At 39.3% G+C, this 19,028-nt stretch overlaps 1 protein-coding gene across 14 annotated transcripts in view; it reads right to left on the bottom strand.

Moving 5' to 3' along the window:
* LOC126354429 (axotactin) overlaps positions 1-19,028 on the bottom strand; it is a 547,963-nt gene that overhangs the window by 64,442 nt on the left and 464,493 nt on the right. For all 14 annotated transcript variants that reach the window (XR_007565327.1, XR_007565328.1, XR_007565329.1 and 11 more), the window contains 2 exons: positions 8,073-8,263; positions 7,830-7,965 (listed from right to left, as the gene is read on the bottom strand). Coding sequence is in view for 10 of the 14 variants with exons in the window: in XM_050004068.1 (XP_049860025.1) it covers positions 7,830-7,965; positions 8,073-8,263 (327 nt within the window). In the remaining 4 variants the exon portion in view is untranslated. The remainder of the gene's footprint in view (positions 1-7,829; positions 7,966-8,072; positions 8,264-19,028) is intronic.

The following is a 19,028-nucleotide window of genomic DNA, read 5'->3' as shown; positions in this document are numbered from 1 at the left end:
TTAATCAACAGGAAGTGCAAACTGGCTAAGCAGGGATAGAGGACAAATGTAATGATGTAGAGGCTTATCTCACTAGGGGTAAGATAGATACTGCCCACAGGAAAATTAAAGAGACCTTTGCAGAAAAGAGAACCACTTGCATGAATATCAAGAGCTCAGATGGAAACCCAGTTCTAAGCAAAGAAGGGAAAGCAGAAAGGTGGAAGGAGTATATAGAGGGTCTATACAAGGGTGATGTTCTTAAGGACAATATTACAGAAATGGAAGAGAATGTAGATGAAGATGCAATGGGAGATATGATACTGCGTGAAGATTTTGATAAAGCACTGAAAGACCTAAGTCGAAAGAATGCCCTGGGAGTAGACTACATTTCATTAGAACTACTGACCACCTTGGGAGAGCCAGTCCTGACAAAACTCAACCATCTGGTGAGCAAGATGTATGAGACAGGCAAAATACCCTCAAACTTCAAGAAGAATATAATAATTCCAATCCCAAAGAAAGCAGGTGTTGACAGATGTGAAAATTACCCAACTATCAGTTTAATAAGCCACTGCTGCAAAATACTAACATGAATTCTTTACAGGCAAATGGAAAAACTTGTAGAAGCCGACCCAGGGGAAGATCATTTTGGATTTCATAGAAATGTTGGAAAACATGAGGCCATACTGACCTTACAACTTATCTTAGAAAATAGATTAAGGAAAGGCAAACGTACGTTTATAGTATTTGTAGACTTAGAGAAAGCATTTGACAATGTTGACTGGAATACTCTCTTTCAAATTCTGAAGGTGGCAGGGGTAAAATACAAAGTGCAAAATGCTATTTACAATTTGTATAGAAACCAGATGGCAGTTATAAGAGTTGAGGACATGAAAGGAAAGCAGTGGTTGGGAAGGGAGTGAGACAGGGTTGTAGACTCTCCCCGATGTTAATCAATCTGTATATTGAGCAAGCAGTAAAGGAAACAAAAGAAAAATTTGGAGTAGGAATTAAAATCCATGGAGAATAAATAAAAACTTCGAGGTTTCCTGTTGACATTCTAATACTGTCAGAGACAGCAAAGGACCTGGAAGAGCAGCTGAATGGAATCGACATGGTCTTGAAAGAAGGATATAAGATGAACATCAACAAAAGCAAAAAGAGAATAATGGAATGCAGTTGAATTAAATTGGGTGATGCTGTGGGAATTAGATTAGGAAACGAGACATTTAAAGTAGCAAATGAGTATTGCTATTTGGGGAGCAAAATACTGATGATGGTCGAAGTAAAGATGATATAAAATGTAGACTAGTAACAGCAAGGAAAGCATTTCTGAAGAAGAGAAATTTGTTAACATCGAGCATAGATTGTCAGGAAGTCGTTTCTTAAAGTATTTGTATGGAGTGTAGCCATGTATGGAAGTGAAACATGGACGATAAATAGTTTGGACAAGAAGAGTATAGAAGCTTTTGAAATGTGGTGCTACAGAAGAATGCTGAAGATTCGGTGGGTAGATAACATAACTAATGAGGAGGTATTGAATAGAATTGGGGAGAAGAGAAATTTGTGGCGTAACTTGACTAGAAGAAGGGATCGGTTTGTAGGGCATATTCTGAGGGATCACCAATTTAGTACTGGAGGGCAGCGGGGAGGGCAAAAATCGCAGAGGGAGACCAAGAGATGAATACACTAAACAGATTCAGAAGGATGTAGGTCATAGTAGGTACTGGGAGATGAACAACCTTGCACAGGATAGAGTAGCATGGAGAGGTGCATCAAACCAGTCTCTGGACTGAAGACCACAACACCACCACCACCAACAACAACAACAAGATGTTCTATTAGAAGCTAGTGTTTGTTGCTGAAGGGTTCCCAACTTTTATGTTTTAGGTTGATATATTTGAGACACTTATTACATGTAGTGGTACTTGATAAATGGGAATAAGTGAGTGAGGGACAACTGCCATGGAGAGGTTGTTATATTGGTTCATGAGAGTGGATAAAGTCATTGTTCCATACTATTTTGTGGTGTTCATATTTTCCTGACTTGAAGGGCTTTCCTTTATCTCTCTCTTCATTTTCCAAAATTTTGGATACGTTTGGAAAAAGATTTAATGGTGGAACGTAAGGGCCTGTTGTACCAAAAAACTCAGAAAATATCCCTGAACTACCTCTGCAATTCTGTTGGTGGATTTCAGCTTCACTTTGTATATGTAACTTACTGGCACTTAACGTTATTTCAGAATTCTAAGTTTGTGTCCAAATATGGCAAGTGCCTAAACAAGTAAATGGAATAATATAATAAATATAGTCTGAATGTGAAGAGTCGTGCCTGGATTCTGATAAGTAAATATGGAGCAAAAGAATTGTGCCTAACAAATACTGTATAATTACTCAGACAGACAAAGCAAACACTAAGGAAAACAAAGGATTAAAAAACACAACTTCAGGTTGTTGAAATAATCATATGCTTAAAAATAGTAACTTTTGTAGAAACAATGCAATACTAAGTAACCAACTTATTTCTCAAGAAACAGTTAAACTCTACATTTTTTAAAACTCAAGACAAACAATAATGAATCACAATCCTGACCGTTTAGACTGACAAGTAACTGACTAATGACATACCAAACATAGAATACTTAACTTGATAAAGGATATTCAATTCAGATGGTTAACAAACTAATTCATTATTTTTATTCTAAAAGCCATTTCCATTTATGTTGGCTGCTATGTAATTTGCTCATTACATCATTCTTCCTTCAACACCCATGTCAACTGAATCTTTCCACCCTGCCATCACTTCTCCTGAAATGTTCAAGTGGGAAGCATCCTTTAGGTATTTCTCTTAGCTGAAGCCTCCACTAGCCCCATAATCAGCCACCCTCTTCTCAATACCTTGCCCCTCTCTCTCCTCTCTTTCACATTCAAATGATTTCTATTCCATCCTGACACTGTACTTTCTTTTCCTCTTTCCCTCTCTCCTGTTCTATAGTCCCTTAGTTTTATAAATATTACCACAGCTAATCCACATTCTGCTAGTGTCCCTGAGAGCCAACTCTTTCACCTTCTTCCACCTCCCAGTATTTGCCTGTATCCTCCTTGTCCTGTAAGCCTTAACCCCTTCCTTTCCTTGAGTTCGTTACCTTGCAGAGTAATGCAGTCATAATGTCATTTACAGATGAGATTCCTGAAAATGTCACACCAAGTTACAGAGTGTGGACAGTTAGAAATACAGTTGGGTCACATTATACATTCTCCAGAGAATTTATCCCTGCTGTGGGAAATCATTATTCCTATGGCCAATGCAACCAAAGTGTCTTGACACTGCTCTTTGGCTCATAAAGAAGTATTTCTACCTGAGGAAGTTTCAAAAATGTAGAAAGAAAGATGATACCTATTACCTTGTGTTACCATAAATAGCTTTAACGAGCTGTAGAAAGCCAACGGACATCCAGAACCAGAACTCCTTCCAAGACAAGTGTACTTGTAAAAACTGATTATATGGTTGTTATAGAACCATCTGATTTGGAGCTAACTACCACCAGTGGAAGTAGTCCTGGCGTGATTGGGTCCAGGAAAAACTGCAAGTCAGTGGAAGAAAGTTATAACTCCTCAGTGCCCAAAATAATTTTCATCAGAAATGAAAATGAAAGGCTGTTTGTTCTCCTCTGTGAACTGATAATATTTTACTGTGTGATTTCAAGTGTATGTGTGGATGCTACATTCAGGAAACTTCAGAAATGATTTAACCACTCATACACACAGCACCAAGAAGTTTATTTGACTCCATAACCTACAAAAGGAATCATATCAGTAACAACTGAATGATTTCTTTCTCATTTTTACTTCAATATCTACATCTGTTTGAAGAAACGTTTGCAATAATATTTTGGATCATATGGTCATAACATTATTTATGAACATTTTATTTATTTTTTCAACCACAAAACATCAGGAATGCCCAAATACTTCACTTGAAGCCAAGCAAAGCTGATGGAGCCAAGTGAACTCCAATATGCCGTCAGTACAATGGTGTATGATGAACAAAAGTATAAATACTATTTACTCTGAAGGAATAGTCCACTGCCTCCATGGAAGTGTGCATACTTTCACACTTAATATATATCATTTTGCATCCTTCAGTTTTTGAACAAATTATAACCAAGTGACTACCAAGACTTTGCCACTATCTAGCATATACATAAATTGTAGTACAAAATTATACTTATACTAGCTTCTCCCACGTGTGCTTGTGTTAGATATATTGCAGAGTCAAAGCATAGAAGTGGCTGTGTGCATTTCTATGGCTGTATTTGTGTGTCTGAATGTGTGTACTTGTACTGGAGAAAGAAAAAGAGCTGAAAAGCAATTACGAATACTGTTTATTAGTGTGTGTTTCTATGCAACACACATCAGCCAGCTAAAGTTCAGTGGTTCCTTTCCTTTACTTTACATATGTTGCATACATACAGGTCTCAATCTCTGCTGTCTCATCAGAATAATAAGGAAGAATTTATATATCTGCCCTATTCTACCTTCCATTTCACTCTCCTCCCACCCCTCTTCATTGTTTCTCCTTATACCCAATATTCTTTAACTTACCTCCTTACACTCTTTTATGCTTCCTCCTAAAATCACTCCATTTTACAGCCAACAGCCCACTATACTTCTCCATCTTCCACCTGCCTCCTTCCCTCCTCCTCCTCCTAGTTCACCTCCTCCTCCCACCTCTCTCTCCTTGTCCTCCTCTCTGTGTCCACTACCTTCTCCACTTTTTCTATTTCTATCTGCACCTCCCTCTCTCTCTGATCATCTCCTCCTACCCCCTCTCTCTGTCCATCCCCTACTCCCCTCCCTCTGTCTGTCTATCTTCTCTTACTTCTTTTCCCTGTCTTTATCCTCTTCCACCCTCTCTCTGCCTATCTCTTCCTTCCCCTTCTCCCCACTATCAGGCTGAGAGGACCGCTTGATTCTGATTCACTTCTGTGTCATACTCTGCTATATGTTCACATTTGGATGTCTTATGGTGGGGGTATGGAGTCAAAACACCACTCTCCAAGCCACTGTCAACTTTCCAGACCTTGGAGATGCTACTTCTCATAAATGTAGTTCTCTAGTAGGCATCATAAGGGTGAGTGCTCCCAGTTAAAATCCTCCAATGAAGGGAAAATGCCTGGCGATTCAAATGGTTCAAATGGCTCTGAGCACTATGGGACTTAACATCTATGGTCATCAGTCCCCTAGAACTTAGAACTACTTAAACCTAACTAACCTAAGGACATCACACAACACCCAGGCATCATGAGGCAGGGAAAATCCCGGACTCCGCCGGGAATCGAACCCGGGAATGCCTGGTGGTACGGGGAATTGAACCCAGGTCCTTTCTATGACAATCAGAAGTGCTGACCAATCCCTTATGGAGGTGGATATATTGGATATATTTATATTACTGTAATGGCCTAGAAAATAAGCCGCCACTGCATACGAGCTGCACCCCTAAATTTTGAGGAATTAAAATAATAATAATAATAATAATAATAATAATAATAATAATAATAATAATAATAATAATAATAAACAATCAAGACTTCGTGCAAAAATAAGCCACACACTGACTGAGAGGAAACAAATTACCAAAAATATATTTCTATTTAAATGCAAGACATAAGTATGTACCCTAACCTTTTGTTCTAACATTTGATGCAACTCATTGACTACATACTTTGTCTTTCTTACTTTCATCTCTATTAGTACCAGTATTCACTTCATCACTCTCACTCTTATCATTTTCTTCATTCTCTTCCCACAGTACATCATCCTCACTCCCATTCAGCTAATTCAATACATAGCATTTCTTGAACACCTTTATGGTTGACTCTGATGATACAGAGGACCACAAAGCTAGAATCCACATGCACTTATGGGTAATTGCTGACTTCTTAATCTTACTAGATGGAGTAAGGACGTCATTTCCTTCCAGGAGTCAATCTGAATACATTTTTTGGAGGTTGTCCTTGAACAGTATGCTTAGGGCAACAGCTAGTAACTGTAGTTTTGAAATCATTTCTGCACATATCAAGACAAGATCTATCTTTTGTGAAGCAAGTTTATCTTTTATTTCAGGTGTTAGATGTCCCTTAAAAGCATCCAAAACTAGTATGGTTCTCTTAGGAAGTAGTGCCCCATGTCTCCAAAACCATACAGTAGGAAAGAAGTCAACCATCAGTTGCACTGTCATCCAGCTCTTTTCTTCACAGCAAATCACTGAGCCCATAGGAAAGTATTGTTTGATCATGGTTTTTCTCTTCAGAATGACATAAAGGGGTACTTTCCCCCATCAGCTGTAACAGCTAACATCAAAGTTATTCATTTTTTTCATTTCTGGTTCACCTAAATAATATATTTTTTGCCCTTTTTGTGATAACTGTTGCATTGTTCAGGATGTCAAAAAACACTGGTATTTCATCAGCATTGCCAATCTTATGAAAATGGTATAAGTGACCCTTTTGTAACTAGATGATGTAATGCCGGAAGTTGACCCGTTTCTGCTCGAAAGCTGCTGGCATTCTCTGTACTAGAGTAGCACTTTGATGGAGAGTAAGGCCATACCTCCACATAAACTGATGAAATTCTTGTTGTGGCTTGTTTAAGATTATTGTGGTTATTGAGGCCTTCTGTCATTGATAAGGATATGTCTCTGGAAAAATGTTATTCCATCTCACTAAAACCTTCAGTTGGATAATTTCTTGTGAGATGGGACATCTGTCCTCTTATCTTGCACATAGGAAAGAATCTTAGCTTCAAGTTCCTGATACTTGCCACATTTTGGCCCCTTGAACGATTTTCTTATTGAAACTGGCTTCTTCCATTTTTCTTTTGAAGCAACTAAATGTCACACATTAGATTCATCCAAGCCATACTGTCTGCCAGCCTCTCTGCTGGCTGTACACTTGGCTTAAGGCAAAACCGTAAGTTTGAAGCTTGCACCATAACTACGCCGAATTCTTTGGCTTGATGATGTTTTTCACTCTAAATCGTTTTTCATATCATCATAAACTAGGAATTCTTACCAGTTTCCAACTGAAACTGAACTAAAGCCTAACAAAACAATATTTGAAGAACTACACAATATTAACACCAATAAAACACTGGTAATATTTTGCAATGTTGCATAATAAAATTCTTGCAGTAAGTTTTGGCTACAGACACAAGTTGTATTGTTGCAAATGAGATTAATTTTTGTACAATAATTGTTTGTAAAAAGACAGGTAGTGGATATAAGCTGATCCCTAAGTTTTTGAGGATGAAATCTGGAAAGAAAAGTGCAGCTTATTTTTGGGCCAGTCCAGTACTATTACCATTAACCTAAGGGCTAGAGAGAGAGAGAGAGAGAGAGAGAGAGAGAGAGAGAGAGAGAGAGAGAGAGAGAGAGAGAGAAAGTCAAAAGAAATAAAATGCTATTTTGTAGTTTCTTTTTGTGGTCATTATAATTAATCTTTGCCTCTTCTTATCACAAGGGTATCATTATTTTAAAAATGTATTATATTATTATAATGAAAATTAAAGGATTAAAATAATAACATGAAATGAGAAAAGGCAACCACTCATCAACAGTTCACTGAGATGTAGTGTATGGACACACATAATAGCTGGTTCACATATAAGCATCTCCCCCCCCCCCCCCCCCTCCGCTCCCCACCGACTCACACATAAATGGACAACCCTAACTATACACAGGTAACAGGTTTCCTTTCCTCATTAATTATTAGAAAAATATTACTGTTATCTTAGTTTTCTTCCACGTATATAAAGTACAAGTTTTGTACTGAAGAGTTTGTACTTACCAATTTTTGTTTTGCTTTCACCATTCATACTTGGCTTTTTTTCATCTGGGACAGAATCTGGTATGGGCTTATACTCATTTCTTGACACAGGTTTTGATTCCAAAGGTTGCTTTGGCTTTGTGTCTTGTACTGGAATCTGTTAAAAGAGAAATATTTATTTCCAAATAAATATACTTTCTTCCTCCTACAGTGTCATTTGTAAGAACATTGAATCTATGAATTAATTAATATTTTTATACTTACACTCTTGTACCCTGTCATTTTAAGGGAAGATGGCAGGCCAGGATCTTGAAATTTCTGAGATTTTGGCCATCTGATTGCAGCCTCGACCTCAGCTTCTTGCCTCCTTTTATGTTTGCGATGTGAACGATACACTTCGCATAAGGCTCCAAGGACAATCACAACAAAGAGTACAGCCATCACTAAAAAGACAACTGAAAAAAATATTAACTTGGTACAGTTATAATAATTAATTTGTAAGCTGCAGGGGTTAACTAAACACTTTATCTTATTTCTGTAATGTTCTAAAGCTAATACAGCTACTTCTACAGTTTAATCAAAAATCATCCAAAACATACAGCAATTTTTGTAGTTAAAACAAAAGTCAACCAGTTTGATTTGTGGTAACAGCATACATCTAAATTAGGATGCTTTTTTGGCTAGCTGTATTGCTCTTAACCCTTTCAAGATGGTGCCCAAGTCTCACTCAGGCACTGGCGATGCCAGTGTCCGAGTGAGACTCAAGCAGCTGAATTGGAGACAACTATTGTTTTGAGAGACAGAGCACGGTAAATGGAATACTTCAATGTGTCATGATACTTGGATGTTGTCATATTTCAAGCTGACAGTTGGATTGAAAGTCCAGAGCAGGATATGCAAGTAGTGTATTACCAATGCATCTTGTGACAGCAAGAACGCATGAGAGACACCATTCTGAAGTTATGCAAGTGCTTTGTTTTCATGTGCTACCTTTCAAGGGTGGGCCATGGCTACCTTGAATCAGGGAAAACTGCATCCATCAGAGTTATTTCCCATCGACAACAATGTACAGATCATAGAGGTCATCTTAGATTATCATAGATATACAGATTCCAACGAAGTAAATCAATCGCTGACTGAGTATTGGACAACAACAATTGGTGAGAAGCTATCCTGCCCCATATATGCAGCTTTGGTCACCACATGTTACAGAGTGGCGAAAGTAGCATGCATGCAGAAATACCCTTATTGTAGGAAAATAAAGTTTAAAGTATGGTAGAAGGTCACTTAGAGTGATGACCCAAGGTCCATGTCAATACAGGCTGTCACCATGGTACGAGTTTGTTGAAAATTGTGAAGCACACATTTTGCTTGTCGGCAGCCACTGATCAGACAGGTGGAGGGAGGGGGAATGTTTCACTAGATAAAATAGGAACACAAATATTTCTGTAATTACTGCGCACTAACAAACCACACAGGTACAAACAGTTAAATCACATCATTCATTTGCCTGTAGTACCCTGAGACACCTCTAGCTTCAGCAAGACAAACAGCATGTTATAGCTCCCCAGTTGTGTCAGATAGTTACAGAAATACTCCACAAAATAAGGGTGAACCAAATCACCTCATCAGGATCATATTGAGTACATCCCTGACCAATGTCTGTAGGTTTAAAATAGCAGTGGCATAGACATTGATGAGGATGGTTCCTATATGCTCTCATTATCTCTTTTAGTCTGTGAAATGATGAGACCACAATGGGGTGGTACACACTACTCTTTTTCAAATGTTCATGGGTTTGTATCTCACAGTTCATGTCTCTAAAGGTTTACAAAATGTCATTTCATCCTTATTTAAAATATGTAAAATGTTGAGAAGTGACAGAGGACATGCACCTCTCTGAGCATCACATAAAAATTTAGATATGAAAAAATGCATGATGTGTTTATTACCTGATATCTCCTTCATGAAATTAATATGGAGACAACAGTGTTACCAAACACATTCACATTGTGCATTAATTCAAACAACACCACAGGTAGGCAGCAAATAAATACATGTCCTTGTGAATTACTGCTAAATATAATATATCTTACAATAAAAATATCTTTTTCCAGCTGAGAAATTTTAAGCTGGTTGTAAGTAGTCTTTATTCTCCGTTACAAAAATTTAATGTAAAGGCCCAAGCAGATTCTAATTGAAAAATAGGCTAAAACATTTCTGAGTTCCTATAATTACTACATTTATGTCCATACTGTGGAAATCACTGTGAAATGACCTTATTCTGCATTGGAGCCCAAATATATTCAGCTGTTTGGTGTTGTTGTGACAAGAAGTTCCACTTGTTGTCAAGTCTACCTGAAAAGAATTGACTTTGCAATGGTGTGCACCAACCTGGTGAGCAGGATCCCAAGGTAATAGTTTTACAGTGCCTGCCTCTGGAATTTCATAACTGGCAATTCACTTGTCTGACTGCTGCGGCCTGCTTGAGCTGATGATGCAATACCAGAATTTCCATGACACTGTCCCATAATTAAAAGAAACTTGTGACCATTTGATCTACCCTTCTTTTTCCTCATATGATATTACCTGTTAAGTCTTATTTGGTATTGGTCTCACAAAATTAAGTAATATTCTACAGTATTCTCCCACAAATGATCCAAAGTTTGCTACCTGCTTTACCTGCAGCTGAGCCTGTATTTTCTCTCTATTTCATATTATCACAATTGTTGTACACAGATATTCATATAAGTTGAATAATTCCAGTTGTCAATCATTCATATTATAGTCATAGGACTCTCCATTTTGTATTTTGTGAAGGGGACACTTTTACACTTATAAACATTTAAAGTAAATTGCCAATCTTGCACCATTTAAAAATCCTATCAAGATCTTACTGGATGTTTACAGAAATAAATGTTTCAATCAATGTGGACAGAGACAACGATTTGATCAGGCTCAAACTAAGTAAAAGAATGATCACACTAGTCTGAATATACCTTCTGATTGTGATCAACAGTCACTTGTTAAACAGTAATAAGATTTATGTCGGGGAGAGAAACTGATAACATAATAATGAAATTCATTACAGCGTTTGGAGAAGAGGACATGGTAAATCTCAGGAAGAATCAGGAACTAAACTTTAGCATAGCTGTGTCTATAATAATTTGTTGATGAATAATAACCAAATTAATTGACAACAATAATGTCTATGAAGAATCTGCTAAGTTCGTGAGTCGGAAGACCGACAGCCCCATTACACAGAGCTAGAATATTGTTGTAACTGCTTGCTCATACTAACTAGGATTATGGAGCAGCATTTAGAAGATTATTCAGAATATTTACTGAGCAGATAACTAGCTTAAATATGAAAACAGATGCTCAAGATGTAATATTGGTTACTATAAACACAAGTATAAAAGCTCAAGATATTAGATTTCAGAGACTTCTGCAGAGACAAAGAAACAGACAATCACTGAATTTAATAACAAATTAGAGGTTATTAGTACTGATCTAAATGAGAAGATACATAAACAGGTTCAGAAGCTAGAAGAGCTTATTGCAGAGTCTCACAAAGAAAAGTTAAGAAACACAATAAAATATCTAAACTATCATCTGCCATTCTGACTTTGACAGGTGAGTTACAGTCTGAGGTTGTTAAACAATGTGACTCAGTAAGTAATGAGATAAATGAACAATGTGGAGGTTTGAATAAAGATATGAAACAGATTAAGGAGTACCCAAACAGAGCCACATAAACAAATCTCAGACACTACTATACGGCTAAAGGCTTAGAACAAAATAAAGATTCAAGTTCCACCCTTGCAACCTTGATGGTGTGTGTTAGCAAATTAATTGCACAAGGAGTAGAGGAAGGTGGAATCATCTGCCAGTACACCTCATTCAACAGATGAAACAAATAGAACATAGGCGGAAATACAAAATAACTGGGATGAATTAGCTAAAATGAAGTTTGATAATAATAAATGGAGACTTGTAACTAGAATTAATTTAGGAATTGCATTTACAAAGTGGGACAAACTTGTTCACACAGTTCCCCAAATTTAAACCAGAAAAGGATATTCATGCTGCTTACTTCTCAATGATATTTTCTAAATAATTGTCGAAACACTGGGATGACGCCAAGAATATTAATTTTGTCCTTGGTTATTTAGCAGGGAATGCCAAATGGGTAACAGCTCATTTGGAAGATTTCTCTCCCTGGAATGACTTTCAGAAAAACTTTAAAAAGGCGTATTGGTCATCATGCACTCAATAAAAGCTGGTACCTGAATTGTTAGATCCTAGGTAATAAAATAGCAGTTGGAGAAGCTATAAGAAAGTGGCATCAAATAAGATCCAAACACCCAAATATGTCAAGAGGAGAGTCATTTAATGAAAGTGCTGTGTGCATTACCCCACCATGTAAGACAAGTAACATGGTACTGTGGTTGGTCAAGTGTAAGGATTAGACACATTAAATGAAGAATGAGGGGATTACAGTCCTGAGGAATCATATGGTTCAGACAATCATTTATTAAAGATGGGTAGGGACTGTGCCTGTCATGTACAGATGCAGGGGGAACTGGCCACTGCCAGCAAACAGCTGGAAGCTGTGTTGACAATGGTCGATAGGTTTCATGTTGCTGCCCTGGGCTGCAGTGGCATTGGGGCATCTGGAATGAATGCTGTGGCAACTCTGAAGCCTATTGTGTTTCCTGGGATCCTTGATGCTGCTGCATCCTCCGATTTGCATGTCCTGGCCAGTTGACACTGTAATGAGTGATGAACTGTGCCAGAGTTGCAATCTCTGGATGGAAGGCAAAAGTGAGTACTGGCCATACAGCTATCTTCTTATGTCTCAACAAAGGTTTGAGAGGTACTGCCTGCAGCGAAAAGTACATTTGGGAGTTGGAAGTATGGCCGATCTTCTTGAAAGGTACAGATAAGCGCAGAGGGTAGAATTGCTTGTCACTGGGAGCTCCATTGTTTGGTGGGTTGTGGAGTCTGTCAGGAAAATAGCACGTAGGTTGGGAAAGAAACCCAGTGTTCACTCTGTCTGCCTGTGGGGGAGTCTCATCTGAGATGAGAAGGCGGATTTGCCAGCAATGATCAAATGCATTAGGTGCACATGGCTGCAAATTATGGCTCATGTAGGCATCAATGTCACCTGCCAGTTGGTTTTAGAGGCCATCCTTGGTTGCTACATGTGGCTAGCTAATTAGGTGAAGACAGTTAGCCTCACCTGTGGGGTGGAAGATAAGTTATTGTTTTGCAGTGTTGTTCCCAGAACTCTCCCATGAGGCACGAACACCTTATCGTAGCACTGTCCGTGTGGGTGGTAGAGTTTGTGTGCTCCAAGGAAGCTGAGAGCTATATCGGCAGTAGTGTAGCTACTGGCAGGTCCAACCTAGCCGGGCAGGTCTCAGCAGAGGAGCCAGACAAAATGTGCCTCACAACGACCCGTCTTATATCCTATATCCTATATATCCTATTTCCTACCCTCTCCTCAGTTACCATTCCTTTTCTTTCTATAATTACCTTAACACACCACTGCCTTGTGGTTGGTCTCGGGAGGGATGAAGGCTAAGGGAGAAAACCCTGAAAGATAATCTGGAGTGGGGCCCCAAAGGTGATTGGAAGGCGTACTACGTCCCCTTTCGGCAGCTCCTGCAACCAAAGTGATACCAGACATATTGGCTTGCCTTTCCTCTGGATATTATCATTTAGGTCGAGAGGGAGACCGTGATGATTGGGCAACTCACGTGTCTTCATATTTATCACTCAGGCTTGTAGCATCCTGGAGAGGACACTTCAGCGACGTCCAAGGACTTTGGCACAACACGGGAAGAGGCAGTTACCGGTTATAAGCTCTGTCTGATTGTCGTAAGACTCGAGTGCCTGGGGCCACTTCCGACGGTGGGAGAGATCATTGCATCTCGTTGGACAGCTACCGCCCGCCTCAAACTGGGCAGCCCCCAGCCAATAAGGTGCTGTCCCGCCACTGTCCGCCTGCTTCACAGGGTGTGTGAAGCTTAGAAGTAATCTTCGACAAGTGGGTTGATATAGTACACCTACCAACAACAAAAATGAAATAATAAAGAAATCACTATTTCGTATTGCCACCTGGAATGTTAGGACCAAGTGTCTAAGGTAAATTGATGATGCCCAAGAGGTTGATTTCATCCATAAGACTGGCGTTATTGACAGAGAGCTCCATCATTTGAATGTAGACATCGCGGGACAGCAGGAGAGACAGCTTGCAGACGCGGGCTCTATCAGGGAGGATAATTACACATTCTTCATGGCGTAGGATTTGCTGTTAAAAATGGCCTCCTGGACTGTACTGTGCCACCACCTGGTGGAACAGAGCGAATTATAGATTTGAAAATATGCTCCTCAAGTGGCACTGTCAACATCCTAAATGTGTACGCTCCTATCTTATCATCCAGCATGGAAGGGAAGGATCTGTTTTATGACTTACTCAGTGACAGAATAGCCAAGGTACCTAGCACCAAGACACTGTATATTCTAGGGGACTTTAATGCTAGAGTTGGATCAGATAACGACATATGGCCGGATTGTCTGGTACGTCATGGGGTGGGAAAAATGAATGAAAATGGCCAGAGACTGCTTGAAGTTTGCTGCTTTTATGGACTCTGTATCACAAACACATATTTCCAGCTTAAGGATCAGCACAAGGTGTCTTGGAGACACCCGCACTCTCATCACTGGCATCAACTTGACTTAGTCATAGCTAGGCGTATTGGTCTCAAAAATGTGCTACTGACACGAAGTTATCACAGTGCTGATTGCAACACAGACCACGCCCTGGTGGCGTGCACATTGAGGCTCACTCCTAAGAAATGTCACCACGCTAAACCGAGAGGTCATCCCCGCATCAACACAGATCATGTTCATGACACACAATAAAAGCAGGATTTTTTGCCAGTAATTCTGAAAGTGCTTTCCCAGGAAATGTTCAAGCAGAAAGGAATGTTGATAAGAAATGGGCAAAACTCTCGGGTGCAATCTACAACTCAGCAGTATTGGCCTATGGAATAAAAGGAAAAAGAAATAAGGACTGGTACGAGCAAAATTTGGAAGAAATGGAACCAGTCACTGAGGCTAAATGGAAATCCCTGCTTGCTTACAAAAGAAACCCAAATGAAAGAACTCGAGATGACCTACGAAAAGCAAAGAATAGGGCACAGCAAACATCCAGGAGATGCGCAAGTAACTACTGGCTGAATTTATGTGCAGGTATACAGAAAGCGGCTGACTCTGGGAATGCTAAGGCAATGTATGATGGTATTAAGAAGGCAATTGGACCAACTGTCAGAAAAACAGCTCCTCTGAAGTCCAAGATGGGCGAAGTCATTACTGATGAAGGCAAACAAATGGAATGCTGGGTTGAACACTACCTCGAGTTGTATGCAGCCAAGAATGAAGTTAGCAAGGATGCATGTGACGCCATCAAACAAATGCCAGTTATGGAAGAACTAGATGCAATGCCTACTATGGAAGAACTTAGAGAAATAGAGTCTCTTGCTAATGGAAAGGCCCCAGGTGAAGATGGGATCCCTGCAGAGGTTATTAAGTATAACAAGTCTGTCCTTCTCAAACATTTATATTCACTTATCTCAACCAGCTGGGAAGAAGGTTATGTCTCGATGAGTATGCGGAATTCGAGGATAGTTACTCTATATAAACAGAAAGGGAACAGAAGTGACTGTAACAATTACCGAGGCATTTCATTACTAAGTGTAGCTGGGAAAGCTTATGCAAGAGTCATCCTAATGTGATTACAGATCTTAGCTTCCTGAATCTACCCAGATCTCAGTGTGGCTTCAGGCCCGCCCGATCAACCATAGATATGATCTTCTCCTTAAGAGCAGCAGAGGCCACTTTATATTGCTTTCATTGACTTTGTTAAAGCGTTTTATTTAGTGAGCAGAAGTGGGCTTTTCAAACTGTTGCAGGAAATTGGATGCCCACCTAAACTACTGTAGATAATTGTCTCTTTTCCATGAGAAAACACAGCAACAATTTGCTTCAATGATAAAACATCAGAGGCATTCCCTGTTAATAGTGGCGTGAAACAGGGGTGTGTGTTAGCTCCTACATTATTTGGGATTTTCTTTTCCCTTCTGCTTAGATTTGCCTTTGAAGACTGTGAGGAGGGAGTGTATCTACATATGAGGTCTGATGGAAATCTTTTCAACATTGCTCGCCTCAAGGCCAAGACCAAATTAAATACAGTTGTTATCCGTGAGTTGTTATATGAGGACGGTGCAGCTCTAGTAGCGAACACAGAAGATGAATTGCAGTATATAATCAACAAATTATCAAATGTATGTGAAAAGTTTGGTCTACTCATCAGCCTTCAAAAGACTAAGATCATGGCGCAGAGCACTACCAACCTTCCATCCATTAGCATTGATGGCAATCCTCTCCAGTTAGTTGATGACTTTACCTACTTGGGATCCACAATATGTAGCAACTTGTCCATGGACACTGAACTTACTAACAGAATCGCAAAGGCATCATCTGTCATTGCTAGATTGAAAAACAGACTATGGAACAACGGACTGCTTACCACAAAAACTAAATTAAAAGTCTACAACGCTTGTGTTATAAGCACCCTTCTCTACAGTTGTGTGACATGGACAACTCTTTCTAGGCATGAATCTCGACTCAACAGCTTCCATCTCCGCTGTCTCCGGAAGATCCTTCAGATCTCTTGGAGAGATCAAGTACCCAACACCAAAGTCTTTCATCGTGCAAGCACAACCAGCATCTTTGCACTCCTGAGTGATCGACGTCTAAGATGGTTGGGACATGTCAGGCACATGGATCCTGAACTTATACTGAAACAGCTGCTGTACAGCGAACTTCAGGAAGGTGTGAGGCCAGTGGGACGACCGCATCTTCGTTTCAAGGATGTCTGCTAGAGAGACCTGACCAAGACCAGAATCAATCCAAGTGGCGAGTAACTGTGCGCAACGGCATCAAGCTCTCAGAGGACGAACACACACAGGAACAAATCAGGAAGAGGGCAAAGTGCAGAGACAGAGTGGCTTCTGTTCGAATTCCCTCAAATTCACATGTCCAAACTGCAGTAGGGACTGCCACTCTCGAGTGGGACTTTTTAGCCACAGCAGACGTTGCAGACTCTGAACCAAGCATGCTACACCATCATCCCTCAAGGATGGATGGATGCCATTTACATTCCCAGAACTGATCATAGTCCTCTGGCTTGGAGCATAGAGGAAAGTAAACAAGAGGCTCAGATGATTCTGGGAATTTTCGACCTCTGCAATCGGGTGCAGAATTCTGGGTTTGCCTTAATAGGTCTGCCAAGCACTATGCATAGGAAGCAGCTGCTAGAATAGTGGCATGTGTGCAGTGTACACATAGTGGTTATTATTTAGGATAGAGAAACCCATCCATAGAGCATATAACATGTGTTCCGATAACAGACAGGGTAGAATATATCATAGTAATTTGGAGAAAAATGTGAACATAGTATTAGTTAACTGCAGGACCTCAGAACTATAAACAGCAACAATGCCCACATAGTACGATAGAAAGCTGACTGAAACCAGGTGCCAATAGCAATGAAATTCTAAATTCTAAATGGAATATGTATCAAACATATAGGTTGAGCACTAGTGGTGGAGGCATGTTTATAGCCATAAAAAGTATGATAATACCTAGTGAGATTAGTACAAATTTTGGAGATGAAATAATTTGGGTGATAAAAGAAGATGAAACATGGTCATTGGATGCTTTTATGGAGTCCCTGCCTCAGGAGCAGTAGTGGCAGAACATTTGAAGGGAAATTTGGAAGTTTTCCAGGAGAGTTTGGGAAGTAGGAGATGAGGTACTGGTGGAAGTAAAGTTGTGAGAACAGGTCATGTGTAATGCTTGGTTAGGTCAGTCAGTAGAGCACTTTGCCCCTGAAAGGCAAAAGTCCTGAGTTTGAGTCTCGGTCTAACATAGAGTTTTAATCTGCCAGGAAGTTTCATATTGGTGCCCACTCTGCTGCTGAGTGAAAATTTCACTTTGGAAAATACTTCATATAAATTTGCTGGTTATGTTGTAGCACTAGGGGAATATTTCAACTTACTAGACTGGGAGACTTCTATGCTTACAGTGGATTGTAGGGACAGGAAATCAGGTGAAATTGTTGTAAATGCCTTATCTGAAAATTACCTTGCGCAGTTAATCAGAGAACTGATTCATGAAGGTAACATCTTACATCTGCTGTTCACAAACTGACCCAAACTGATTGGCACAGCATAGCAGGGAATCAGTGATCATGAGGCCCCTAGAGCATCACTGAATAAGGCTTTAAACAAGAGTACAAAGGTAGGAAGATATTTCTGCTTAGCAAGAGCAACAAGACACAGATTTCAGATTACCTGAGCAGGCAACATGAGCATTTCATCTCCAGCACTAACAATGCTGAGTATCAATGGACAGAGTTCAAGTAGTACAATATACTTTACATGGGTATGTGCTGAGCAAAGGTGTGAGGGATGGAAAAGGCTCTTTGTTATTTGACAGCCATGTTAGAAAGCTATTACAAAAGCAAAGAGAGCTTCAATTAAAATTTAAACAATGCCTCACAGACAAACAAAAAAATAAAAAGTTAAAATTAGTATAAGGGGAGATATATGTAAAGCATTACACTACTTCAAAAGTGAAATTCTGTATACCAGATTCAACAATGGAAAATCCAGGATGGAAAGCATCTCATAATCTCTGCAACTATCTTTTTTTTTCATAAATTCTGTGTAGCAATAGACAGGACATCCTAAGAAGTCAGTAAATGGATTGAACTCATCTGTCCAGACAGCAGACTGCAGCACAAGAAAATGTGATGCAAAATTAAATTGCAAATACACACTGAAGATTGTACACCACAATGTACAGTCATTAATAAACAAAGTTGATGAAATAAATATACTCCTCAATTGTGAATGGAAAGACGTTTCGGTTTTATGTTTTGTGAGCACTGGTTACAAAATGAGTATTTTCAATACTTAAAATATTGTATTTTAAACTTGCAAACTGCTTTTGTAGAATGGGATCAAAACTTGGGGGAACTTGTATATATGTAAAAGAAAATATAGATTATAAGAATATAGCCTCTGTTTGCAAACCTGGTTGTGAAAGAAACTTTGAAATCTCAGCTGTTGAGTTACTGTCTGA

This window comes from Schistocerca gregaria, chromosome 3 (genome assembly GCF_023897955.1).
Source record: "Schistocerca gregaria isolate iqSchGreg1 chromosome 3, iqSchGreg1.2, whole genome shotgun sequence".
Taxonomy (NCBI): Eukaryota; Metazoa; Arthropoda; class Insecta; order Orthoptera; family Acrididae; genus Schistocerca; species Schistocerca gregaria.
The sequence above is the reverse complement of the archived record's forward strand: the minus strand, read 5'-3'. Positions and strand labels throughout refer to the sequence as shown.